Source organism: Salvelinus alpinus, chromosome 22, assembly GCF_045679555.1.
Source record: "Salvelinus alpinus chromosome 22, SLU_Salpinus.1, whole genome shotgun sequence".
Taxonomy (NCBI): Eukaryota; Metazoa; Chordata; class Actinopteri; order Salmoniformes; family Salmonidae; genus Salvelinus; species Salvelinus alpinus.
The window spans coordinates 26,947,199-26,974,265 of NC_092107.1; the positions used below are offsets into that span (position 1 = coordinate 26,947,199).

Genomic DNA, 27,067 nt, shown 5'->3' on the forward strand with positions numbered 1-27,067 from the left:
TTGTGAATACATAATGATACTTTAATAAACAAAACTGAAGAACACGACGAACACTTGAATAATTACAAAACAAATAAACGAATGTAGACAGACCTGGACCCGAACTTACATACAACGTGAAGAACGCATGAACCAGGAAACAGACTACATAAAACGAACGAACAAACAAACAAAAACCGGAACAGTCCCGTGTGGCGTAACATACAGACACTGACACAGGAGACAATCACCCACAAACAAACAGTGAGAACAACCTACCTTAATATGACTCTCAATCAGAGGAAACGTCAAACACCTGCCTCTAATTGAGAGCCATACCAGGCAACCCAAAACCAACATAGAAACAGAAAACATAGACTGCCCACCCAAAACTCACGCCCTGACCATCAAACACATACAAAACAACAGAAAACAGGTCAGGAACGTGACAGTGTTAGACTGCATATAAGTAAGAACCTGGCAATGGTGGTAGTAGTATTCAAAATGACCATGCCAACTTTACTCTGTTAAAGAAAAAAAAAGCTTTTCTCATTGAAGATATATTTGCCTACAGGCCAGTGTCGACTTAGATTGTCTGTAATCAGGAATTGAACATTGATGAAAAGTAACATGTCTGTATTGAGATTTTTTTTGGTTTCCTTTCACTGGAGCTCTTGAAGAAGGGACACCTCACTTTTTCTTCTTTCCCTTCTTTCCCTCCTTGGACTTGGGCTTCTTGCCTTTCTTATAGGGGCCCAGGCCGCGTCGCACTAATGTTCCCCTCCACCACGACTGGATCTGCAAGTGACAGACAGGGAATAAGAAAATGATTTAGTGTAATGAACAAAAGAAGAGGGGAGTACAGTTGTGAACAAGATGCATGGCATTAAACACTGCACTGCCACTGGATGTGATTGGTTTCCTTGCTGGGCAGGTGGTGGTGATTTATTAAAGATTGTTCAATGATTACCTTGGTGGCTGCGTCTCGCTCCATATGTTCCTTCTCCAGCTTCCTGCGTAGGGCCTCTTTCTCCATCCTGTACTCGATGACCACCTGCTCAATGTCTCTGTACTGGAACAGAAGAAAGTACAAAGACCGAGTCAATATCCAGAGTACAATTTCTGTTCCATACGGGTATACTTTCTAAAAGCGGCAATTTGCAGTCTATTTTAGTAAAAAGCTATGTATGGAAACTCATTACATGGAGCTCCTGATGAACAGTTCTTGTGCTGACGTTGCTTCCAGAGGCAGTTTGGAACTCGGTAGTGAGTGTTGCAACCGAGGACAGACATTTTTACGCGCTTCTGGACTCGGCGGTCCCATTCTGTGAGCTTGTGTGGCCTACCACTTCGCGGCTGAGCTGTTGTTGCTCCTAGACGTTTCCACTTCACAATAAGAGCACCTACAGTTGACCAGTGCAGCTCTAGCAGGGCAGAAATTTGACACACTGACTTTTTGGAAAGGTGGCATCCTATGACAATTCCACGTTGAAAGTCGCTGAACTCTTCAGTAAGGGCCATTCTACTGCCAATGTTTGTCTATGAAGATTGTGTCACAGAACAATGAGACAGATATTTCACCAGATGTGAAGCATCTGCTTGGCTAAGCCCACTGACCTGCAGTTGGAGAAGGTGGATTTTGGCCGACATTCTGCACATTTTCTCCTTGATGAAACATTTGATCTCAATACAGTTTTCTGTTCCCAAAACTACAATCTGTTATGAACAGAGTGGACTATGTTTTGTAAAGTTTTTTAAAATTGCGTTGTTTAGGAGTGCAAGGGTGAATTGAGTTATTGCACAGGCGCACTTCACAGAGTAGGCGTTCCCCAACGGAAATATGCAGATGCATGCTAGAACGCGCCAATATATTGAAAACGACAGACTGTGGTCTATCTCGGTTTAGTTATAGAATCCACTACTTTGAAGGGGTGTCCACATACTTTTGGCTATGTAGTGTACAATTCATTTAAAAGTTTAAAAAAACGTATGTAGCAACTGCAGATTTCCCCTTTAATGATCTGAGGACTTGTAATAACAGTTTATTTGCAGATGGGATGTGCAACTCAATAATAGGACGGTGTTCCTAATGTTTGGTATACTCAGTGTATATCAGGCCTACTATCCTATTCATTACCTTGTGTCAGTGCGCTAAACCGTATACTACAGAAAGAAATGGGTTGTGAGCCATGCAGACCAGGGTTGTATTCATTAGGGCACACCGAAGCAAAACATTATTCAACGGAAAATGAAAACTACTGTTTCTTTTTAGAAAAGTCCAGGTGGTCCCTCCCTATTTCAGTCTGTTTTTCCCTGTTTGGTGCCTAATGAAATCAACCCAGGTTTTGTCCTCACCTTCTTGGCCAGCTCCTGGAGCTGGGAGAGATTGTTAGCTTTTTTGTTCCTCAGGCTGTTGAGCTCCTGCTGCTTGTCCTCCATGTCTCTCTCATAGCGCTCCATCCACATCTCCAGCTTCTCCCCCAGACTCTGAGAAGTGCACACAAACACACATTGTTGCAGACAAATATGGCTCTGCTGACGGCCGCTGTCCACTGTTTTGTGGTTCTGAAAGTCAGATTTTGCAGTGATTTGATCTGCAGCTATTCGTGGTGCTAAATCCCAGCTATGGCCGCTATTGCTCTAGAGACAAGGGCTCATCAATTTCTTGTACAGCTCCCCCAACACATTTTTTGTGATTAAAAATGTTTTAATTGCTATTGCTGTCGTAAAGGTTGCCGAACCCTGAATAGGTGCTAGGGATTGATTTGGGATTCTACTATTGCAATAAAATAACAGCATTTAGATGGCAGCTCAAAGAATGTACCAAGTCATCCTACTACACCCAATATACAATACCGGTCAAAAGTTTTAGAACACCTACTCATTCAAGGGTTTTCCTTTATTTTTAACTATTATCTACATTGTAGAATAATAGTGAAGACATCAAAACTATGAAATAACACATATGGAATCATGTAGTAACCAAAAAATGTGAAGAGCGCTATGATGAAACTCTCTCTCATGAGGTCCGCCACAGGAAAGGAAGACCCAGAGTTACCTCTGCTGCGGAGGATAAGTTCATTAGAATTACCAGCTTCAGAAATTGCAGCCCAAATAAATGCTTCAGTGTTCAAGTAACAGACACATCTCAACATCAACTGTTCAGAGGAGAATGTGTAAATCAGGCCTTCATGGTCGAATTGCTGCAAAGAAACCAATACTAAAGGACACAAATAATAAGAAGAGACTTGCTTGGGCCAAGAAACACGAGCAATGGACATTAGACCGGTGGAAATGTGTCCTTTTGGTCTGATGAGTCCAAATTTGCGATTTTTGGTTACAACTGCCGTGTCTTTGTGAGACGCAGAGTAGGTGAACGGATGACCTCCGCATGTGTGATTCCCATCGTGAAGCATGGAGGAGGAGGTGTGATGGTGCTTTGCTGGTGACACTGTCAGTGATTTATTTAGAATTCAAGACACAGTTAACCAGCATGGCTATCACAGCATTCTGCAGTGAAACACCATCCCATCTGGTTTGCGCTTAGTCCCACTATCATTTGTTTTTCAACAGGACAATGACCAAGAAAGAGAGTAATGAAATGCTGGATCAGTTGACCTGCCTCCACAATCACCCAATCTCAACCCAGTGGTTACTACATGATTCCATATGTGTAATTTCATAGTTTTGATGTATTCACTATTATTCTACAATGTAGAAAATAGTAAAAATAAAGAAACCCTTGAATGAGTAGGTGTGTCCAAACTTTTGACTGGTACTGTAAGTATTCAGACTCTTTACTCAGTACATTGTTGAAGTACCTTTGGCAGCGATTCCCACAGCATGATGCTGCCACCACCATGCTTCACTGTAGGGATGGTGCCAGGTTTCTTCCAGACATGGCACTTGGCATTCAGGCCAAAGAGTTCAATTTGGTTTCATTAGAGCAGAGAATCTTGTTTCTCATGCTCAGAGTCCTTTAGGTGCCTTTTGGCAAACAAACTGTCATGTGCCTTTTACGGAGGAGTGGCTTCCGTCTGGCCACTACCATAAAGGCCTGATTGGTGGAGTGCTGCAGAGATGGTCGTCCTTCTGGAAGGTTCTCCCATCTCCACAGAGGAACCCTGGAGCTCTGTCAGAGTGACCATCGGGTTCTTGGTCACCTCCCTGACCAAGGCCCTTCTCCCCCGATTGCTCAGTTTGGCCGGGCGGCCAACTCTAAGAAGATTGTTGGTGGATCTAAACTTCTTCCATTTAAGAATGGAGGCCACTGTGTTCTTGGAGACCTTCAATGCTGCAGAATTTTCTTTGGTACCCTTCCCCAGGTATGTGCCTTGACACAATCCTGTCTCGGAGCTCAACGGACAATTCCTTTGACCTCATGGCTTGTTTTTGCTCTGACATGCACTGTCAACTACTTTATATAGACAGGTGTGTGACTTTCCAAATCATGTCCAATCAAATGAATTTACCACAGGTGGACTCCACTGAAGATGTAGAAACATCTCAAGGATGATCAATGATAACAGGGTGCACCTGAGCTCAATTTCGCGTCTCATGTCAAAGGGTCTGAATATTTATGTAAATAAGGCATGTTTTTTTTTTAAATAAACAAAATAAAAAAAAAAATCACGTCATTATGGGGTATTGCGTGTAGATTGAGGATTTTTAAAATGTAGAATAAGTCTAACGTAACAAAATGTGGGAAAATCAAGCGGTCTGAATATTTTCCAAATGCCTTGCACAGTGCTTATTCTACATTTTATTCTGTTACTGCCTGAATTCAAAATGTATTAAATAAATAAAATTCTCACGATGTACACACAATAACCCTTTTTTATTTTTTTTATTTTTTAGAAATGTTGGCAAATGTATTTAAAATTACACCTACTCATTCAAGGGTTTTTCTTTATTTTTACTATTTTCTACATTGTAGAATCATTTTGAAGACATCAAAACTATGAAATAACACATATGGAATTATGTAGTAACCAAAAAAGTGTTAAACAAATCATTTGAGATTCTTCAAATAGCCACCCTTTGCCTTGATGACAGATTTGCGCACACTTGGCTTTCTCTCAACCAGCTTAATCTGGAATGCTTTTCCAAAAGTCTTGAAGGAGTTCCCACATATGCTGAGCACTCTTTGGCTGCTTTTCCTTCACTCTGTGGTCCGACTCATCCTAAACCATCTCAATTTAGTTGAGGTCGGGGGATTGTGGCGGCCAGGTCATCTGATGCAGCACTCCATCACTCTCCTTCTTGGTCAAATAGCCCTTACACAGCCTGGAGGTGTGTTGGGTCATTGTCCTGTTGAAAAACAAATGATAGTCCCACTAAGCCCGGGTGGCAGGTAGCCTAGTGGTTAGAGCGTTGGACTAGTAACTGAAAGGTTGCAAGATCCAATCCCCGAGCTGACAAGGTAAAAATCTGTCGTTCTCCTCCTGAACAAGGCAACCCACTGTTCCTAGGCTGTCATTGTAAATAAGAATTTGTTCTTAACTGACTTGCCTAGTTAAATAAATAAAAAAATTTAAAGTATTATTTTGACCTAAATTGCTTTTGTTTTAGAGATGAGTACTGAATTGGATTTAAAATTGTCCCATACAATAAGGGGATCTTCTATACCTATTAGAGGTCGTCTGATTAATTAGGGCCGATTTCATGTTTTCATAACAATCGGTAATCAGCAGCATGCTCGTAAGCATTCATTCAAACAGCACTTTCCTGCATTTTCCAGCAGCTCTTAGCAATGCTTGAAGCACAGTGCTGTTTATGACTTCAAGCCTATCAACTACCGAGATTGGGATGGGAATACTAAAGTGCCTATAAGAGCATCAAATAGTCAAAGGTACATTAAATACAAATGGTATAGAGAAAATTGTTGACGCGTCATAATTCCTATAATAACTACAACCTAAAACTTCTTAACTGGGAATATTGAACCACCAGCTTTCATATGTTCAGAGCAAGGAACATAAACGTTAGCTTTTTTACATGACACATATTGCACTTTTACTTTGTTCCCAACACTGTGTTTTTGCATTATTTAAACCAAATTGAGCATGTTTCATTATATATTTGAGACTACATAGATTTTAGTTATGTATTATATTAAGTTACAACAATACTAAATTAACACTTTTATTTTAATTGTCATTATTACATACACATATATACAGTATATATAAAAATCGGTCGATTTAATCGGTATCAGCTTTTTTTGGTCCTCCAATAATCGGTATCGGCGTTGAAAAATCATAATCGGTCGACCTCTAATACCTATGTTTTGTCGGAAATAGTCAGTTATAAATACTTCTGTCCTAGTTAAAAACAAGTTGTCATCCATTAGGCTTTAACTACATTTTCAATATCCTCGCCCACGTGGAAATTCTGTAAGAGTAATATATATGCCAATTATTTGATGCTCCGACTGCAATCTGTCCCCTATCAACACTAACTTTTGGTGCCAGAGAGAAAGTAGTCAAGACGACTAAATTGATTGAGCCTCTGCCATGTATATCTCACTAGGTCAGGATATTTAAGCGTCCATATATCTACTAGTTCCAATATATCCATGATATTCGGGATTTCCTTAAGTGTATGAAGGGGATAGTTTGTAGTGTCATTTCCTTTATGGTCCATAGTGGTATTTAAAACCGTAATATAATCTCCCACCATGATAATACAGTCTTGTATAGCTTGTATGGTTGATAAACTATTATATATATTTTCAAAGAAGTGTGGATCATCATAATTTGGTCCGTAAAGGTTAATGAGCCATATCTGTTTATGGTCCAATAACATATTTACATTCACCCATCTACCTTGATGATCTGTTTGGACAATTTGCACATTCGGATCAAAATTACTGTTAATTAATATCATTACCCCTTTCGAGTTTCTTTGCCCATGGGAGAAATATATTTCGCCTCCCTAGTCCTTTTTCCACACAACTTCATCTAAAATAGTTGAATGAGTTTCCTGTAAACAATATATATTAAACTTCTTCTCTTTTAGCCAGGTAAATACTGATCGTCTTTTCTTATTATCTGCTAAGCCATTAATTATAACTGGCTATACTTATTTCACCATTTACCATATTGAGATACAAGTTTCAAATCTATTTATCATAATATATGTTTGTAAACTCACCATTTAAAAGTACCATAGTGATTGAGTGCCCATATAGCTATACCATGATATTTGCATTGCTACTAAGTAAACCTCCAATTGTTCCCCACTATTCAGTTGTTCCATCACTGAGCCCAACTCAAGAAAGAACTTGATATACAGTTGAAGCTGTTTGAGAAGGCATGCAAAACGTAGCAATAATAGGGAGATTTGATTAACCATTGTCACGTCCTAGCTGATGAAACTCAGCTACACCCCAACGGTCCCCCGTTGTGACCATATTCCCAAGCATCTCTGTGTTGTCAGACCTTTGCCACCAGGGCCACAATAATATGCCCCCTCTCTGATTGTCCGAGTGTGACCCCCTCCCCATTGTTTACTGCAGCTAGTGTTGCCAGCACTGCCACTGCCTGGGTGGGGACACCCCACTGGAATCTCCACCAGTTAGATACAAGGTCTTCAAGGTTCTCATTAGCAGCTATGAGAATTTCCTTGTATATTATGCTCTCCCATCAGGGGGATTTGGCTTTGTAGGACCAACCCTGCCAGGCAGGCTCAGAATCTTGAGGGTGTGGTGCTGCTTTAGTAGGTCTCAGACCACATTCATCTTTCTGATTTGGCTGCGTATAGGCTACTTACGGTAGGTCCATAAAACAGATAAGGACTTCTCCTTAGCGTATGGGTCGCTCAGGTATAGGGTTGGGGATAGGCCAATAAATAAATCAACTACATGTATGATATATTTTAAAATGTATATCCCACATCTGCACAAAATTGAAAGCTCTCATAACCCCTGCTCACAAGCACACATGGGCTCTGGGATTTGCAACCACCATCCTTTTTCACTCACTCAACTCCACACTTTTCCAAACACAAAAACACACACCCCACCTTCCATCACAATACTCCAGCACATACCCACATACTGTGTCCTCTGTGTTTTATCTCTTCCATGTTGATTCAGTACTTTTGTGTTCCAGTTCCTTGTATTTTAAGATGTACAATTTAGTTAATTATCCTTTCTTCAATGCTATCTTATCAATTCATAAAATACAATAAATGGAAAGTCTAATACTAATTATTTTTCCAACATTCCCTACCTAGAATGGTATAGTGTAGTTGTAGTTTATTTATTTAAATTGTTGTATTTTATTGCTTTTCTAGATATTTTTTTAAATTACAATCCCGACCATGGGTAATATTGAGTGTTCCATTATTAGAATCCTCTATGGGAACTTTGTAATATTTAGAATAGCCATGGAGTAGTCTGTGTCTCGGAACATTTGGTTATCAATATACAGTTTATCGACTACGAGAGCTACACTTTTCCTTTTTAATATCTTCTCCTTGAAGATTGGTTACAGAGCTTTGCGCCGTTCTGCAATTTCCTTCGGAACTGATCATTCATGCCTATTTTCGTGCCAGTGAGTCTTTTACCCAGGCTTTCAACCATTATTTTATCTTTAAAGAAAGCAAATTTGGCAAAGATTGGGCGCTCATATCTCGGGTCCTCTCTGTCCGAAACAGTGTACACGTTCAAGTTGGATTTTGTCAACAGCTTCGCGTGGGTTCTGAAGCGCTGTAAGAAGGAATTCCTTCACCACATTTTCAGGAACTTCTCCTTTTTCTTGGATAGCAGTAAGTACCATATTTTCTCTCATAGATCTATTCTGTATGTCAAGTAAGGCTTCTCTCAGAAAGATGTTCTCCTTTAAGTTCATTTAACATCCATTTCAATCTTATTGACTGTCCCTTTAAGCTTGTTTGTTTGTTTCTCCATTGTCGCAGCTTTTTCGTCACTCGTCTCGAGGCTCGCCTTCAACTCCTTTATATCTTTCCTAACTAATTCAAGTATGCAGTTTGTCGTCGATCGATTTTAACAGATTGGTTTCCACCCTTACCATTCCCGGTAGTGAAAAGCATAAATCGTCTGTGTCCGTCAGTCTCATTTTCTTTTGGAGATTGGTTCTCCTTGTTTACTTTGGTGTCATGTTTGGTGTTGCTTGTTGTTGTAATATTTGTCGATACATTTCTTAAGCCTGATGATTTGTTTTGTATTATCCAGATTGAAGGTTATTACCCACGAGTATGTAAAGTTCTAATATTTAGTCTTACAGATATTGAATATTATGATTTTATCTTGAGGCAATCTGCACCGCTGTGTAGAGTCTGCCATCTTACCTCTGTTCCCATCTAGTGGATTTTTTTTTAACACCGGCTATTTCTTTTCACTTTGTCATACAAGCCAGGAATATGGCGTGAATGCAATGTTGTTGATCTCTTTGTATTTCCAAGTATTGGGATCATGTTATGGGTATGCTTGTCACCGGCAGGAACTGAGGAGTTTGTTAGGATCAAAATAAATATGAAAGAAGAAAAGCCCAGTTAAAAAGTTACAGAGAAACCCACCTCAGTCTTCTGTGAACAACTACACACATTTTTATGCAAAAGACACCAGAAGGGCTTTCCAAGAGGTGTTGACTGTTCCTGAGTGGTCTAGTCTCAGTCCTGACTTAAATATGCTTTAAAAAAATCAGAGACGAGGTTTAAATATCGCTTTCCGTCAATGATCCCCAACCAAATGTAATGAACTTTCGCAATTTTGACAAAAACAATGGATATATTTTGCCCTAAGAGTTGTGCAAAGTTGGTAGAATTCACAGCTGTAATGTCTGCCAAAGGTGCTTCCACCAAGTATTTAAGATTTACGTCGGCCTCAGCCCGATCAAATCCTGCCAGTCTGCACAGCGCGATATCAACCCAGAGCATATCGGACTGATTTTTCTCCACGATATCTCCGGATTCCTACCGCAAGCTCTGAAACTTTACACCGGATCATCGCAGCTAGCTAGCTGCTATCCGAGTGGCTAAAACTGGCTAACGTTTATGTCCCGAAGCAAGCACCAGTTAGCCTGGAGCTAGCCTGGAGCTAGGCCCATCACCTGGCTAGCCGCAGAGATCCATCAGTCAATTCCTGGGCTACAATACCTCTTTTGCAATTTGGCCTGGACCCCTTTACTGCCGACACGGATCCACGCTGATCCATTACAACTGGTCTGCCGACGTAACCGTCCGAGGGGGTTTCTACAGGCTCTTCCGTTGCGACGTCCCCCTGAGGCCCATCTGCTAGCCTGCTAGCCCCGGCCTGCTAGCTGTCTGAATTGCCGTGTCTTCAGCTCGCCAAGTTACTCAATGGACCCTATGATCACTCGGCTACACATGCCTCTCCCTAATGTCATTATGTTGGTTAGTGATTATTGTCTTATTTCACTGTAGAGCCTCCAGCTCTGCTCAATATGCCTTAGCTAGCCCTTTTGTTCCACCCCTCACACATGCGGTGACCTCACCTGGCTTAAATGGTGCCTCTAAGAACAAAACCTCTCTGATCGTCACTCAATGCCTAGGCGTACCTCCACTGTACTCACATCCTACCATACCCTTGTCTGTACATTATGCCTTGAATCTATTCTTCCGCGGCCAGAAATCTGCTCCTTTTACTCTCTGTTCCAAACACACTAGACGACCAGTTCTTTTAGCCTTTAGGCGTACACTTATCCTACTCCTCCTCTGTTCCTCTGGTGATGTAGAAGTTAACCCAGGCCCTGCAGCCCCCAGCATCACTCCCATTCCCCATGCGCTCTCATTTGTTGACTTCTGTAACCGTAAAAGCCTTGGTTTCATGCATGTTAACATTAGAAACATCCTCCCTAAGTTTGTTTTATTCACTGCTTTAGCACACTCCGCCAACCCGGATGCCCTAGCTGTGTCATAATCCTAGCTTAGGAAGGCCACCAAAAATCCTGAAATTTCCATCCCTAACTATAACATTTTCCGACAAGGTAGAAGTGCCAAAGGTGGCGGAGTTGCAATCTACTGCAGAGAGAGCCTGCAGAGTTCTGTCATACTATCCAGGTCTGTGCCTAAACAATTCAAGCTTATACTTTTGAACATCCACCTTTCCAGAAACAAGTCTCTCACCGTTACCGCTTGTTATAGACCCCTTCAGCCCCCAGCTGTGCCCTGGACACCATATGTGAATTCATCGCCCCCATCTATCTTCAGAGTTCGTACTGTTAGGTGACCTAAACTGGGACATGCTTAACACTCCGGCCGTCCTACAATCTAAGCTAGATGCCCTCAATCTCACACAAATTATCAAGGAACCTACCAGATATAACACTAAATCCGTAACCAACCTCTTAGATATCATCCTGACCAACTTACCCTCTAAATACCTCTGCTGTCTTCAACCAGGATCTCAGTGATCACTGCCTCATTGCCTGCGTGCGTAATGGGTTCACGGTCAAACGACCACCCCTCATCACTGTCAAACGCTCCCTAAAACACTTCAGCGAGCAGGCCTTTCTAATCAACCTGGCCCGCGTATCCTGGAAGGATATTGACCTCATCCCGTCAGTAGAGGATGCCTGGTTGCTCTTCAAAGGTGCTTTACTCACCACCTTAAATAAGCATGCCCCATTCAAAAAATGTAGAACTAAAAACAGATATAGCCCTTGGTTCACCCCAGACTTGACTGCCCTTGACCAGAAATGTGCATCCTGTAGCACTAATTCCAAAAAGTTTTGGGACACTTAAGTCCATTGAGAATAAGAGCACCTCCTCCCAGCTGCCCACTTCACTGAGGATAGGAAACACTGTCACCACCGTTAAATCTCCGATAATCGATAGTTTCAATAAGGATTTTTCTACTGCTGACCATGCTTTCCACCTGGCTACCCCTACTCCGGCCAACATCTCAGCACCCCCTGCAGCAACTTGCCCAAGCCCCCCCCCCCCCCCCTCGCCGCCTACCCCACCCAAATACAGACAGATGATGTTCTGTAAGAGCTGCAAAATCTGGATCCTTACAAATCAGCTGGGCTAGACAATCTGCACCCTCTCTTTCTAAAATGATCTGCCGAAATTGTTGCAACTCCTATTACTAGCCTATTCAACCTCTCGTATCGTCTGAGATCCCCAAAGATTGGAAAGCTGCCACGGTCATCCCACTCTTCAAAGGGGGAGACACTCTAGACCCAAACTGTTATAGACCTATATCCATCCTGCCCTGCCTTTCTAAAATCTTCAAAAGCCAAGTTAATAAACAGATCACTGACCATTTCGAATCCCACCGTACCTTCTCCACTATGCAACCTGGTTTCCGAGCTGGTCATGGGTGCACCTCAGCCACGCTCAAGGTCCTAAAAGATATCATAACCGCCATCGAAAAAAGACAGTACTGTGCAGCCGTCTTCATTGACCTGGCCAAGGCTTTCGACTCTGTCAATCACCGCATTCTTATCGGCAGACTCAATAGCCTTGGCTTCTCAAATGACTGCCTCGCTTGGTTCACCAACTATTTCTCTGATAGAGTTCAGTGTGTCAAATTGGAGGGCCTGTTGTCCAGACCTCTGGCAGTCTCTATGGGGGTGCCACAGGGTTCAATTCTCGGGCCTACTCTTTTCTCTGTATATATCAATGACGTCCCTCTTGCTGCTGGTGATTCTCTGATCCACCTCTACGCAGACGACACCATTTTGTATACATCTGGCCCTTCTTTGGACATTGTGCTAACAAACCTCCAAACGAGCTTCAAAGCCATACAACACTCCTTCCGTGGCCTCCAACTGCTTTTAAATGCTAGTAAAACTAAATGCATGCTCTTGAACCGATTTCTGCCCGCACCCTCCCGCCCGACTAGCATCACTACTCTGGACGGTTCTGACTTAGAATATGTGGACAATTACAAATGCCTAGGTGTCTGGTTAGACTGTAAACTCTCCTTCCAGACTCACATTAAGCATCTCCAATCCAAAATTAAATCTGGAATCGGCTTCTTATTTCGTAACAAAGTCTCCTTCACTTATGCTGCCAAACATACCCTCGTAAAACTAACTATCCTACCGATCCTTGACTTCGGCAATGTCATTTACAAAATAGCCTCCAACACTCTACTCAGCAAACTGGATGTAGTCTATCACAGTGCCATCCGTTTTGTCACCAAAGCCCCATATACTACCCACCACTGCGACATGTTTGCTATGCTCTCGCTGGCTGGCCCTCACTACATATTTATTTTTTGGGAAAATGTTCTATAACTTTCTTTCACTTTGAAAATGTGGAGCAGGTTGTGTAGATCTATCGGAAAAAACATCAAATGTAATCCCTTTTTAGATAGAATTTTAAGGCAGACACTGTATGCAAGTCCTATAATAAGCAAAGACAAATTATAGCTCTGTTTTCAATCAAAATAAAACAGGCTCATAGAAATGACTGGAACGGTATCATACACATCCATGCGTTTGATACCATTCCATTTACAACATTCCAGATATTATTACAAGCCACCCTCCCCCTCAGCAGCCTCCTCTTTGTGTGGGTTTTGAAAGAATTTGACTATTGCCTGCACAGACAATGAATTATTAGCCTACATATTCATATTGACCATAACCTGACCTGATTATTATGTCCAGGAGGTTGGCCTTCCTTCTTTTCTCTTCTCCCACAGCGAAAAGCAAGCTGTGAAAGGTCCCTTTCTCTTGCAGCTCTGCCAACACATCAGCAATCACGTGACCCACAAACTGACTGTATGCCAGGAAGACAGAGAGAGAGAGAGAGAGAGAGAGAGAGAGAGAGAGCATGATCGTTATGTATGAGGTAGATGGCATACAGGGTACTTTTTGGATTCACAGTTAATACAGTCTGCTCTGCACCTTGGAAATGTTTGACAAATGTAAAAAAATGGCAATGTGTTTAGTTCAGTGGTTGACCTGAAAAAGATCCCAATGAAAAGTTGTCTCGTGTGCATAATAAATCATAATACATCTCTGTTTGAAGCACAGAGTTGTGGGCTTCTATTTTATTAAATTGTCTGGAACCTAGCTCTGGTCCAAGTCGGAACGTGCACTAAAGCCCCGAACAAGAGCTATCTGGAACCCACCTGTCTCTCTGCACCTTGGCCAGGTTGTCAGGGGACAGTGGGTTCTCCTCTAGTGTGTGGTTCAGTTCCTTCTGGGATCTGTGCAGCTCACGGGTGGCATCTGACAGTCTCCCAGACTCTCTCAAACTGACGGGCTGCTTTCAGGTTCTGCTCTGACCCTTTCTGCTGTTCAAGGACCTGTCCAATGTCGGCTGACACAAACTTCCACAAAAACATATGAATACGGGCTGAATAGGAGAAAATTACAGCTTAGATAGCAAGCATACCATTAATTTGCTAAAGACGCATCATCGCTTGAAAAAGCCAATTGACATTAGCTCCGCGTATAATGTTAGCTGAGGATAATCAGATAATACCTTATCAGCTTCTGGACGACCCCTGTAGGTGTCGGGCATGATGTGACCCAGCACTGACAGCTGTGCAGCACAGTCCTGGAGCACTGTACACACGCTGAGCAGCTCTACCCCAGACAAAGGAACCGGCATCCTGATGGTCTGTGAACACTGAATTCGAGCGAAATTAGCCAAGCAATTTACAACATCACCTATCTAGCTAGCTACTAACGATACCGTTTTCTAACTGTGACATTTTTGTGTTAGAAAATATCCTGGGCAAAATGCTCAATAACACAATCAACAGATTCGTAGCTAGGTATATTTCTTACGTATCTTCACGGAACGTGTTGAAGTTTACTAGCTATATTTATGGACAATAAAAGGCCAGTAGTTTAACTAGAGCATAGTTTAGCTAGTCTAGCAGCACACTTGGTAGTTTACCCCGGTTACCCTGGTAACGTACAACATTTGATTATTGTTTTCAAAAAATGACAAATTCTTATCTACTTTGATTATTATGTTGTGTGAAACGTACGAGAATGCAATAAAGTGACAGTTGAATAGTTAGATACAAATAAATACATGTTTTGATTATGCGTTTCTGTCGTAACCGACTACGTGAATTTCCCAGCATTCCATTCCAACTTCCTTTTCCGCCATTTTTCTTACAGTGAAGGTGAGAATTACAAAAGGCCACTTTTATAAAATCGAAATTTCTATGTTATTAAGTCTACATTTGGCATAAATGCATATGTTTTCGAAGAGAAATAGAGTTAAACTTTCCATACAGTCTATTTTTTGAGTCCAAGAGGCTGTGATGAGAAAAATATCACTTGGATAGTTTTACGAAGTTGACAAGCGCTGGACTGCAGGGGTGAGGCCGTTCAGATGTATACACCAAAATGCATCTCTGTTTAGCATAATAGCGTTTAAACGCTAACTAGGATACAACAGTATTCCCTTATTTTGTGTGTTAGTGGCTAAGCGGACAAACCCTACCACAGTGGCTAGTTAGCCATGAAAGATCCAATGAGGACGCTATCTCGTTAATGTACTGAATTCATGAAGTATGTGTATCTAGCTAACGTTAGCCACATACGTTAGCGTTGTAAGTTTTCGTCTAAGTTACTAACTCGTACACTAGACCACATGGCAAGTCAAACCTACAGGCACGTTCATATCGAGACCATAATGTATTAAATTGTTTCTCATCAGGTTTTTCCGTGCCTGGAAGAAGACTCAAGATGCCAGGAAGGTGAGTAGCCAATGTTAGCCAGCTAACTTAGTTGGCGTTGTTGCCATCTGCCACGGTTAACAATACCGTTTTGTTTCAGATACTAGACACATTTGCAAGGCTGTACTTAACTTTCTTTAGTATGGTACTTTTTTGGAGGTAGTTAATACTGAATTTGAAATGTGTTTGTACAAAGTAGGAAGTACTTTTGTGCATTGGTTGATTCTGTTGAGTATTTAGGGTATGCAGTTTTTTTAATTTTTTTATTTATTTCACCTTTATTTAACCAGGTAGGCTAGTTGAGAACAAGTTCTCATTTGCAACTGCGACCTGGCCAAGATAAAGCATAGCAGTGTGAACAGACAACACAGAGTTACACATGGAGTAAACAATAAACGACTGCTGTTGATCGACTGCTGACTGGATTACTCTGGCACCAGCATGTGGCACTGATGATGCACAGGTTGAGTGCTCTGGTTTATGCAGTCTTTTCATTTTCGCAGACTGTGGAGCAAGGCTATCTTTGCCGGGTACAAGCGTGGCCTGAGGAACCAGCGGGAGCACACCGCCCTGCTCAAGGTGGAGGGAGTTTACACAAGGGAGGAGGTTGACTTCTACCTGGGCAAGCGCTGTGCTTATGTCTACAAGGCTAAGAAGTAAGTTTCTCCATCTTCTGTCTCATGGCTAATTCACACTAATGATTTACCACAGTGTTTTAGCAAAAAGGTGGACTTTTGGGTTTTTGCCCCCATGGCCCGCCTCAAGTGCATCACTGGGCCATGGCCTCAGTGGACCTGCTCTGACTTGTGGCCACTGGTACTTTTCAGCTTGCATTTACATAACATTTAAATTACTATGGAAGCACAGTTACCCAAAAATAACACAGGATTTTATATTAACCCTTTAGACCCCAACACAATTCTAGAATGCTGCTGTAGATTACTTAAAATGTAAGATAAAGCTCATTTTCTTACACATTTCAAACATACATGGCTCAAGAACAATTAAGAAATTACAAGGGAACTTAGTTTTAAAGTGCATTACCTCTTTAATGACAGTTGTTAATTTGACTTAATTACTCACTCAAAATGTACCAAGTATAATATATTATACTTATGATTATTATTTAAGCAGTAAGACCAGGTATATGGCCAATATACCACGGCTAAGGGCTGCTAATAGGCACGACACTTCGCCATAAACCCCTGTGGTGCTTTAATTCTATTGTAAACTGGTTACCAATGTAATTAGAGCAATACAAATAAATGTTTGGTCATACGCATGGTGTACGGTCTGATACACCATAGCTGTTAGCCAATCAGCATTCAGAGCTTGAAACCACCCTGTTTAAATTACATATAAATGTGACCAGAAGATTATTTCCATGAGAGAGAGCAATCATTCGATCTCCACCGCTGATGTGCTCGTCTGTACCAACCAAGTTATCATGACAAGACCTGCTAATATTAGCTGTTTCACAGCATCAGACATCGACAACACTAAACAAATCTGCTGTTAACTTATTTCACACCTCGACATTTTCAAAGTTAAAGGACGTGTCCGAATCCTTATCTCCAACCAACATAGAGATACTGCCTCTGTCACAGTGAAAAGTCGTGTCTGCTTTGGCGCTGGCATTTTGAGTAATTAAGTGAGCTTTTTTTTCTTTCTAATGACAGCATACTCTGTTGGGCTCTGGACTGGCGCAGCGATCTAAGGCACTGGTTCGATTCCAGGCTGTATCACAATTCACCCCCCCCCCCATCTACATGTACAAATTACCTTGACTAACCTGTACCCCCGCACATTGGCTCGGTACCGGTACACCCCTACTCATTCAAGGGTTTTTCAGAATAAAAACCTGAAACAATTTCTAAAGACTGTTGACATCTCGTGGAAGCCATAGGAAGTGCAATTTGAGTCCTAAGTCAATGGATACTGTAATGGCATTCAATAGAAAACTACAAACAAAAAAATAATCACACTTCCTGGATGGATTTTTCTCAGGTTTTCACCTGCCATATCTGTTCTGTTATACTCAGACAGTTTTGGAAACTTTAGTGTTTTCTATCCAAATCTACCTATTATATGGATATCATAGGTTCTGGGCCTGAGTAGCAGGCAGTTTACTTTGGGCACGCTTTTCATCCAGAGGTGAAAATAGTGCCCCCTACCCTAGTGAGGTTAATTGGGCTGCAATTTCTGAGGCTGGAAACTCTGAACTTATCCTCTGCAGCAGAGGTAACCCTGGGTCTTCCTTTGCTGTGGCGGTCCTCATGAGAGCCAGTTTCATCATAGTGCTTGATGGTTGTTGCGACTGCACTTGAAGAAACTTTCAGTTCTTAATTTTCCACATTGACTGACCTTCATGTCTTAAAGTAATGATGGACTGCTGTTTCTCTTTGCTTATTTGAGCTGTTCTTGCTGTAATATGCACTTAGCCCATATGTTAAAGACCATCTTCTGTATACCACACCTACCTTGTCACAACACAAGTGATTGGCTCAAATGCATAAAATAAATTCCACAAATGAACTTTTAACAAGGCACACCGGTTAACCTCTAACGAGTCACAAACCCGGATCCGGGATCCCCCCCCATCAAAAAAGCTGACTAGCCTAGCCTAAAGCCACAGGGATATCATATAATAAAATGTTCATGAAATCACAAGTCCAAGACACCAAATGAAAGATACACATCTTGTGAATCCAGCCATCATTTCTGATTTTTAAAATGTTTTACAGGGAAGACACAATATGTATTTCTATTAGCTAACCACCATAGCAAAAGACACAACTTTTTTTTCTCCACCATTTTTTTCCTGCATAGGTAGCTATCACAATTTCGACCAAATAAAGATATAAATAGTCACTAACCAAGAAACAACTTCATCAGATGACAGTCTGATAACATATTTATTGTATAGCATATGTTTTGTTAGAAAAATGTGCATATTTCAGGTATAAATCAGTTCTACATTGCAGCTGCAATCTGAAATAGCGCCGAAGCAGCCAGAATAATTACAGAGACCAACGTCAAATACCTAAATACTCATCATAAAACATTTCTGAAAAATATATGGTGTACAGCAAATGAAAGACAAACATCTTGTGAATCCAGCCAATATTTCAGATTTTTTATGTGTTTTACAGCGAAAACACAATATAGCATTATATTAGCTTACCACAATAGCCAGAAACACAAGCCATTTACCAGCAGCAAAGGTTAGCGATCGTAACAAACCAGCAAAAGATATATAATTTTTGACTAACCTTCATAAACTTCATCAGATGACAGTCCTGTAACATCATATTACACAATGCATATAGGGTTTGTTCGAAAATGTGCATATGTAGCGGCACAAATCGTGGTTATACAATGTGATTAGTAGCCAAACTTCAAGCAATCTGTCCGGCGCCATCTTGGAGAGGCACCTAATCTAATCAATAACTAATCTTAAACTTGACTAAAAAATACAGGTTGGGCAGCAAATGAAAGATACATTAGTTCTTAATGCAACCGCTGTGTTAGATTTTTAAAGTTAACGTTACTACGACATACAGCGTGCGTTACAGCGAGACCGTGCCGAAATTAATGGCGGAATTATTGTTTAACATTTTTCAACATAAATACGAATTAACAGCATAAAGACTTTACTATTTGTTGAGCTTCCATCAGAATCTTGGGCAAGGTGTCCTTTGTCCATAATAATCGTTGCTCGGCTGTAGAATGTTGTCTTCAACCGTGTAATTAGCAGAAAACATTAGCTATGTGGCCCAAACATGCCCAACTCTTCAAAACGCAGGACAAAGAAAATTCCGAAAATCGCAATATACTCATGTAAAATGATATAACTTGGTTTAAAATAACTACGTTATGATGTTTCTAACACCTATATCGAATAAAATCAGAGCCGGATATATCTAACGCCGATAACGTGAGCTTCTCAGAATGCCATCCTGAGGTCTGTCTTGCGTCATGGCGAACGATGAAAAGGGTGCACCCCTCGTGCCAAGCCTATTTATACTGCCTCAGATCTACCTAGCAACCCCATTCCAATTCTCAACGCTTGCTGACATCTAGGGGAAATCGCATGCAGTGCTTGTCGACCAATAGAATAATTGCAAATTATTTAACTGACCCAGGAACAGAGTTCCCAATTTCAGATTTCTCACTTCCTGACAGGAAGATTGCTCCAACTCGAGTTCTGTTTTACTCACAGATATAATTCAAACGGTTTTAGAAACTACAGAGTGTTTTCTATCCAATAGTAATAATAATATGCATAGTGTACGAGCAAGAATTGAGTACGAGGCAGTTTAATTTGGGAACGAAATTTTTACAAAGTCGAAATGGCCCCCCCTATTGACAAGAAGTTATTAATTGAAATGCAATGCTGGTGACTACCTCGTGAAGCTGGTTGAGAGAATGCCAAGAGTGTGCAAAGCTGTCAAGGCAAAGGGTGGCTTTAAAGAATCTCAAATATAAAATATATTTTGATTTAACACTGCTAGGGTAGTAATCTATAGTGTCATCTGACATGTTTGATAGTGGATGTTAAATGTGTGGGTTATATTCTTTTAACCTAGACTAGTGTTGCCAGTTTACCGTATAGACGGGTGAGGTGTTTACCAACAGACACATTTTTTGTGGTTGACGTCACCCGTCAACACAAAGCTACTGTTTTCTCTATAGTCTTGTGCTGTGGCAGGCTTTTAGGGATTTGTAGGACAGCGTATTCTTCCCATAACTCCATTACTGTATTATAAAATGGTTATTATGCCTTACTCTAAGATGCTTCTCCCTTGTCTGGCCCAATTTCAAATGGATGTTTTTATAGAAGAGACACTTTTTTGGCGGAACGTTGTCCTTGTTTTAATGTAGTTCCGTGACAGAAGACTGATTCTGCTCACTCTTCAATCTCATCAGGAACACAGTGACGCCTGGTGGCAAGCCCAACAAGACGCGTGTAATCTGGGGCAAAGTCATGCGCGCTCACGGCAACAGTGGAATGGTGCGGGCCAAGTTCAGCAGTAACCTCCCCGCAAAGGCCATGGGACACAGAATCAGAGTGGTGAGTAGTACCTTCAGCTGCTATTCCCTGATTAGCACAGTTTCTTCCTGGACCTGCAGACAGTCCAGTTTGTTATAGCCCTTCACTGTCTAGTAGTGGTCCCCCAGGGGTGGTTGTGGAAGCACTGCTTTTTTGCACTGTGCAAGGTTCCAGCCAAAGCAAATACAGCTCAAAGGAATTTGCTGCAAACCAACCGTATAGAACAATTTTTTATCCCTGCACAAGCGCACCTGATTAACTTACTCAGCAACTCCAAAGACTTTTGATTAGTTGATTCAAAGGTGATTTTTAGGGCTTGAACAGCAATGTCTAATATCAGAGGTACTTTACTTTAGGAAGGAGTTTGTCTGAATTTGGAGTAACTTGAACTTTTGTTAGTTCAGGGAACATCCATGTAATTCTGTGTGATCACCTCTTGAAACTGATTTTGTGAGAGGGAAAAGGCATTCTGTTCGGTGGTTTGATCTTTGGATGGAAAATCCAAGAAATGGTACTTTACGCAACATCCTTAACAGATAACTTGAAGAACAGCAAAATGCTTAATTTCCCAAATTTGGTTGGTTCAACACATTATTTTTTGAGCCACCTTTTGAGGTGGTATTCAGACATTTCCAAGTGACTGGTTGTGTATGAGGGCAGCTGTGAGAGAAAAATAAACCCATTTTCAGATGTTGGGGTGGTGCTGGAGGCCTGAAAGGCACTTCGCCTTCAGGCATATCGGTTTCCTTAAATATTTATCTGGCAGTGTTACGCCGTGTGACACTACTTATTGTTGCTGTTCATCTGGGTTGTGGGGTGAAACAATGTACTACTGAAGCTACAAAGGCTTTTAGGAAACTTACTGCTGAAAAATGAAACATTTGTTTTTCTTAATAAGTTGATGCTAAAAAATCACAAACCTTTCATAAGTTATATATTTTTAATCTACTTAATGGATTGTTTTTAGTGATAAGAATGTAGGCCCTATTTTAGTACTTAACTTCCCCCTCATGACCACTACATATTGGGCAAGTGCCCATATGAAAAAACATCTGGAAGTGCCAATTCCCCACTCAATGTATGTTTGTGGTTTGTATCGATTTGGTGCCTATGACCTCACTGCTCTCTGCTTTTGTCTTTCAGATGCTGTACCCGTCTCGTGTGTAATTTACTGTTTTTGTGTACATACAATAAACAACTCAGTTCCACAATTTAGTGTTTTGTGTTTTCTTGGCAGTTGGAGGGTGGGAATCATCACTGGTCTCTACAGTAGAATGACAAAGTATGTTATTTTCAGGAATTTACCATATTTATTTTTTTGTTGACCTTCTTTCTTGACCAGTGAAATGTTATAGTACTATTGTGCTTTCTGAATTGTGATGGAATTTGAGGGTGTAACTCCTTGTTTTTAAGCAAGGGAAATAATTTTATATTGCAAATAAGTTATTCATATGTACAGTTGGGTAACAGGGTCTCATTTCTTAACCTCTGGGATTGCTGCTTCACAGTATTAGTTCAAACCCTCAAATGTTTTAAGCCTGACAAGAACTCTTTATTGCACAGATTGAAATTATGTTCCTCAGTGTTTCAAAGATTGTAAAAAACCTACAAAATATATTGACCAAAAACATGGATGTCCAAGATTCTTTATGGGGGTGCCTAACCCCCCTACCTCAAACCTCTAGTTTGCAATTGGCCCCTGTGCTTAATTGTTTCAATATGACAATTCAATAGCAACCTTTTTTTCCACTGCCTTATTGTACTGCCTACGTTGCTGTGCAAGACATTTCAGTATTTGACTTATCTTCACTCCTACAATTGACTTGGCACACACTTTAATTTTAAATGCACTATTGCAATCCACATGCACTGACCAGCTTTATGATGGCGTTCTTAGCAAAAAGTCCAGCAACTAAGTCAAACGACATGTTCAAAAGGTATACATATGAAATTATTATGAGGAGAAAACCAGTGCATAAAATCAAACTACAAGTGTATTTCCATGTGTATGTGAACACTGGAATTAGAAAGCATGGAAGTGACCAAGAGAAGACTGGCAGTGAGCATCAACGGCTTAATGCGTCAAACTAGGTAAGTCTATTTTTCTTGAGTCTATGCGGAGCAATGCCGGTAAAATAAGCATATAAATGGCGTGAGTCGTTTGTAGCAAAGTTATTTGAGATTATGATTTTATGCCAAGTAGACTAGCTAAATATGTATTTTTAAATGGATTAATCTGTAAGCTTTCAGTCAAATAGGCTATATGTTAAACAATTGCAGCCTACCTGTTTTTGATTGCATATACAGTGCATTCGGAAAGTATTCAGACCCCTTTTTCCACACTGTTACGTTATAGCCTTATTCTAAAATGGATTAAATTAAACATTTTCCTCGTCTAAACACAACCAAAAATGAGAAAGCGAAAACATGTTTTTCGAATTGTTAGCAAATTTATGAAAAACAAACCTTATTTAAGTTTTCAGGCTCATTGCTACTGTATGAGACTCAATTGAGCTCAGGTGAATCCTGTTTGCATTGCTCATCCTTGATGTTTCTACAACTTGATTGGAGTACAACTGTAGTAAATTCAATGATTGGACATGATTTAGGAAAGTACACACCTGTCTATATAAGGTCCAACAGTTGACAGTGCATGTGAGAGCAAAATCCAAGCTATGATGTTGAAGGTATTGTCCGTATAGCTCCAACACAGGATTGTGTTGAGGCACAGATCTGGGGAAGGGTACCAAAACATTTCTGCAGCATTGAAGGTCCCCAAGAACACTGGCCTCCGTCATTCTTAAATGGAAGAAGCTTGGAACCACCAAGACTCTTCCTAGAGCTGGCCGCTAGTCCAAACTGAGCAATCGAGGGAAAAGGGCCTTGGTCAGGGAGGTGACAAAGAACCCGATGGTCACTCTGACCGAGCTCCAGAGTTCCTCTGTGGAGATGGGAGAACCATCCAGAAGGACAACCATCTCTGCAGCACTCTACCAATCAGGCTTTTATGGTAGTGGCCAGACGGAAGCCACTCCTCTGTAAAAGTCACATGACAGCCCACTTGGAGTTTGCCAAAAGGCACCTAAAGGACTCTTGGGATGTTTTTCAGTGGAAGGGACTGGAAGACCAATCATTATCAAGGGAAAGATGAACAGAGCAAAGTTCTCAGATCATTGATGAAAGCCTGCTGCCAAGCGCTCAGGACCTCAGACTGGAGTGAAGGTTCACCTTCCAACAGGACAACGACCCTAAGCACACAGCCAAGACAACGCAGGAGTTGCTTCGGGACAAGTCTCAATGTCCTTGTGGCCCAGCCAGAGCCCTGACTTGAACTCGATCGAACATCTCTGGTGTGACCTGAAAATAGCTGTGCAGCAACGCTCCCTATGCAATCTGACAGAGCTTGAGAGGATCTTTAGAGAATAATGGGAGAAACTCCCCAAATACAGGTTTGCCAAGCTTGTAGCATCCTACCCAAGAAGACTCGAGGCTGTAATCGATGCCAAAGGTGCTTTAATAAAGTACTGAGTAAAGGGTCTGAATACTTATGTAAATGTGATATTTCAGTTGTATATAAATTAGCAAACATTTCTAAACCTGTTTTTGCTTTGTCATTTTGGGGTATTGTTTGTGTGTGTGTAGATTGATTAGGGGGGAAAACGATTTAATCCGTTAAAGAATAAGGCTGTAACGTAACAAAATGTGGGAAAAGTCAAGGTCTGAATACTTTCCGAATACATGAACTGTTTAGTGCAGGTAGGCACTGTGACTACCATAGGGGCAACCTGGTCTCAGAGCATTTTGTATTCTGTTAGTAAATCCAAGAAACTCCTTTTAGTATATGTTACATTTGGTATGGTTACATATGTTACATTTGGCAAAAAAATGAAATGAGGGTGGTTGGTCAGGACGTGTGTAAAGTCGGGGTCGATGGGGGGCGTGTAACGCAAAGCTCTAGCAACCCAAAGGATAAGTTTGAATCTCATCAGACTACTTCTTGCAATTTTAGCTAATAAGCAATTTTTCAACTACTTGCTATTTGTTAGATACTTTGTAACTACTTAGCATGTTAGCTAACCCTAACCTAACTGCTAAACTTACCCCTAGCCAGGGTTGGGTAGGTTACTTTCTAAATGTAATCCATGAGTTACTATTTACCTGTCAAATTAACAGTAACATAACTTTTGGATTACCCAAACTCAGTAACGTGATCTGATTACATTCAGTTACTTTTAGATTACTTCCCCTTAAGAGGCATTAGAATACAAAAATGTACAGTACCAGTCAAAAGTTTGGACACCTTCTCATTCAAGTTTTTTTTTATTTGTACTATTTTTACTATTTAGTGAAGACATCAAAACTATGAAAACACATGGAATCATGTAGTAACCAAACTCATGGCTTGGTTTTTGCTCTGACTCATTTTTAAGTTTCAGCCCAGCCTGCCTAGGCTACAGTGTATTCGGAAAGTATTCAGACCACTTGACTTTTTCCACATGTTGGTACGCTACAGCCTTATTCTAAAATGTATGATTTTTTTTTCTCCCATCAATCTACACACTACCCCATAATGACAAAGCAAAAACAGGTTTTTAGAATTTGCTGAAATCTTCAAAGTAGCCACCCTTTGTCTTGATGACTGCTTTGCACATGTAACAGTATAACTTTACGGCCGTCCCTTCGCCCCGACTCGGGCGCGAACCAAGGACCTTCTGCACACATCAACAACAGTCACCCACGAAGCGTCGTTACCCATCGCTCCACAAAAGCCGCGGCCCTTGCAGAGCAAGGGGAACCACTACTTCAAGGTCTCAAAGCGAGTGACGTAACCGATTGAAACGCTATTAGCGCGGACCACCGCTAACTAGCTAGCCATTTCACATCCGTTACACTCACACTTTGCATTCTCTCAACCAGCTTCATGAGGTATTCACCTGGAATGCATTTCAATTAACAGGTGTGCCTTGTTAAAAGTTAATTTGTGGAATTTCTTTCCTTAATGCGTTTGAGCCAAACAGTTGTGTTGTGACAAGGTAGGGGGGGGTATACAAGAGATTGCCCTATTTGGTAAAAGATCAAGCCCATATTATGGCAAGAACAGCTCAAATATGCAAAGAGAAATGACAGTACATTACTTTAAGACATGAAGGTTAGTCAATACGGAAAATTTCAAGAACTTTGAATGTTTCTTCAAGTGCAGTCCCAAAAACCATTACGCGCTATGCTGAAATTGGCTCTCATGAGGACTGCCACAGGAATGGAAGACTCAAATGTACTTCTGCTGCAGAGGATAAGTTATTTTCCAGCCTCAGAAATTGCAGCCCAAATAAATGCTTCACAGAGTTCAAGTAACAGACACATCTCAACATCAACTGTTCAGAGGAGACTGTGTGAATCAGGCCTTCATGGTCGAATTGCTGCAAAGAAACCACTACTAAAGGATGACAATAAGAAGAGACTTCCTTGGGCCAAGAAACACGAGCAATGGACATTAGACCGGTGGAAATCTGTATTTTGGTCTGATTAGTCCAAATTTGAGATTTTTGGTTTCAACTGCCTTGTCTTTGTGAGATGCAGAGTAGGTGAATGGATTATCTCTGTGTGTGTAGTTCCCACCGTGAAGCATGGAGGTGTGATGGTGCTTTGCTGGTGGCTAGAGATTAGATTGAGCGATAAAAGCCCCAATTTTATTCTGTAGACTGGGATCCGCACTATCCAGCTGTTGCAAAAGCGTATTTTTCACTGGTTTCAAAAACAATGATTGATAGGCAGCTTAAACTTCTTGAATTCAACCATTATTGGGTTTAAAACCACATTTTAGATTTGTGAACAGCCATCCACAACAACCACAATCCGTAAGGGGCAAATAGCTGAATGAGAGCGCAGCAGTGTGATTTACCTACATAATAATATTAAATGCTGAGTTGGTAGGACATAAGGTGAGTCAAAAGGAACACGCAACAATGATATACAATGGCTACATAGCGAGCTAATATAAATGTTTCAATGGATTCCCATGACTATTAAATTGGAATATGCTGCATGGTGAGTGTGTCTCGCAAACAAATTTTGTGTTCAAGGCCAAATACGCGCGAACCACTGCGTAATTATGCAGCGCACAAGGATCCACATTTTGTGCCAAGGCGACCAACCGATGGAAATTAATTGGCAATCCCGGACAAAAAAAGTAACATTTGTTGAATGAATAGGCTTCTTGATTGTGCCAATGCAGCATCCAGACCACAGTGGCAGAATGAGAATGCATAAACTCCACCTAAAATATCTGCGATCGCCATTAGGCGCGCTTGGGAGCTGTAGTCTCATGCGTTGTAGCCACCGCTTCCCGTAAATGATTAGTTATTTTTCTTGAACTACATTTCCCGTTCCAGTAA

The 27,067-nt window shown here is 41.1% G+C and overlaps 1 protein-coding gene and 1 pseudogene across 4 annotated transcripts; one reads left to right on the top strand and one right to left on the bottom strand.

The window, feature by feature from the left end:
- On the bottom strand, positions 1-14,538 carry LOC139549640 (dynein regulatory complex protein 9-like; annotated as a pseudogene).
- Positions 14,415-21,886, top strand: LOC139549358 (large ribosomal subunit protein eL33). Of its 4 annotated transcripts, none has more exons than XM_071359784.1 (5): positions 14,415-14,545; positions 15,604-15,643; positions 16,126-16,278; positions 20,552-20,696; positions 21,819-21,886. In XM_071359784.1, exons 2-5 carry the CDS (start codon positions 15,633-15,635, stop codon positions 21,840-21,842), a joined length of 333 nt encoding a protein of 110 aa, XP_071215885.1. In that variant the 5' UTR covers positions 14,415-14,545; positions 15,604-15,632; the 3' UTR covers positions 21,843-21,886. The 4 variants fall into 4 exon arrangements, with proteins under 4 accessions (XP_071215885.1, XP_071215882.1, XP_071215883.1 ...); XM_071359781.1 differs by lacking the exon at positions 14,415-14,545 and adding an exon at positions 14,988-15,064; XM_071359782.1 differs by lacking the exon at positions 14,415-14,545 and adding an exon at positions 14,997-15,262.
- The last annotated feature ends 5,181 nt before the right edge of the window (positions 21,887-27,067 follow it).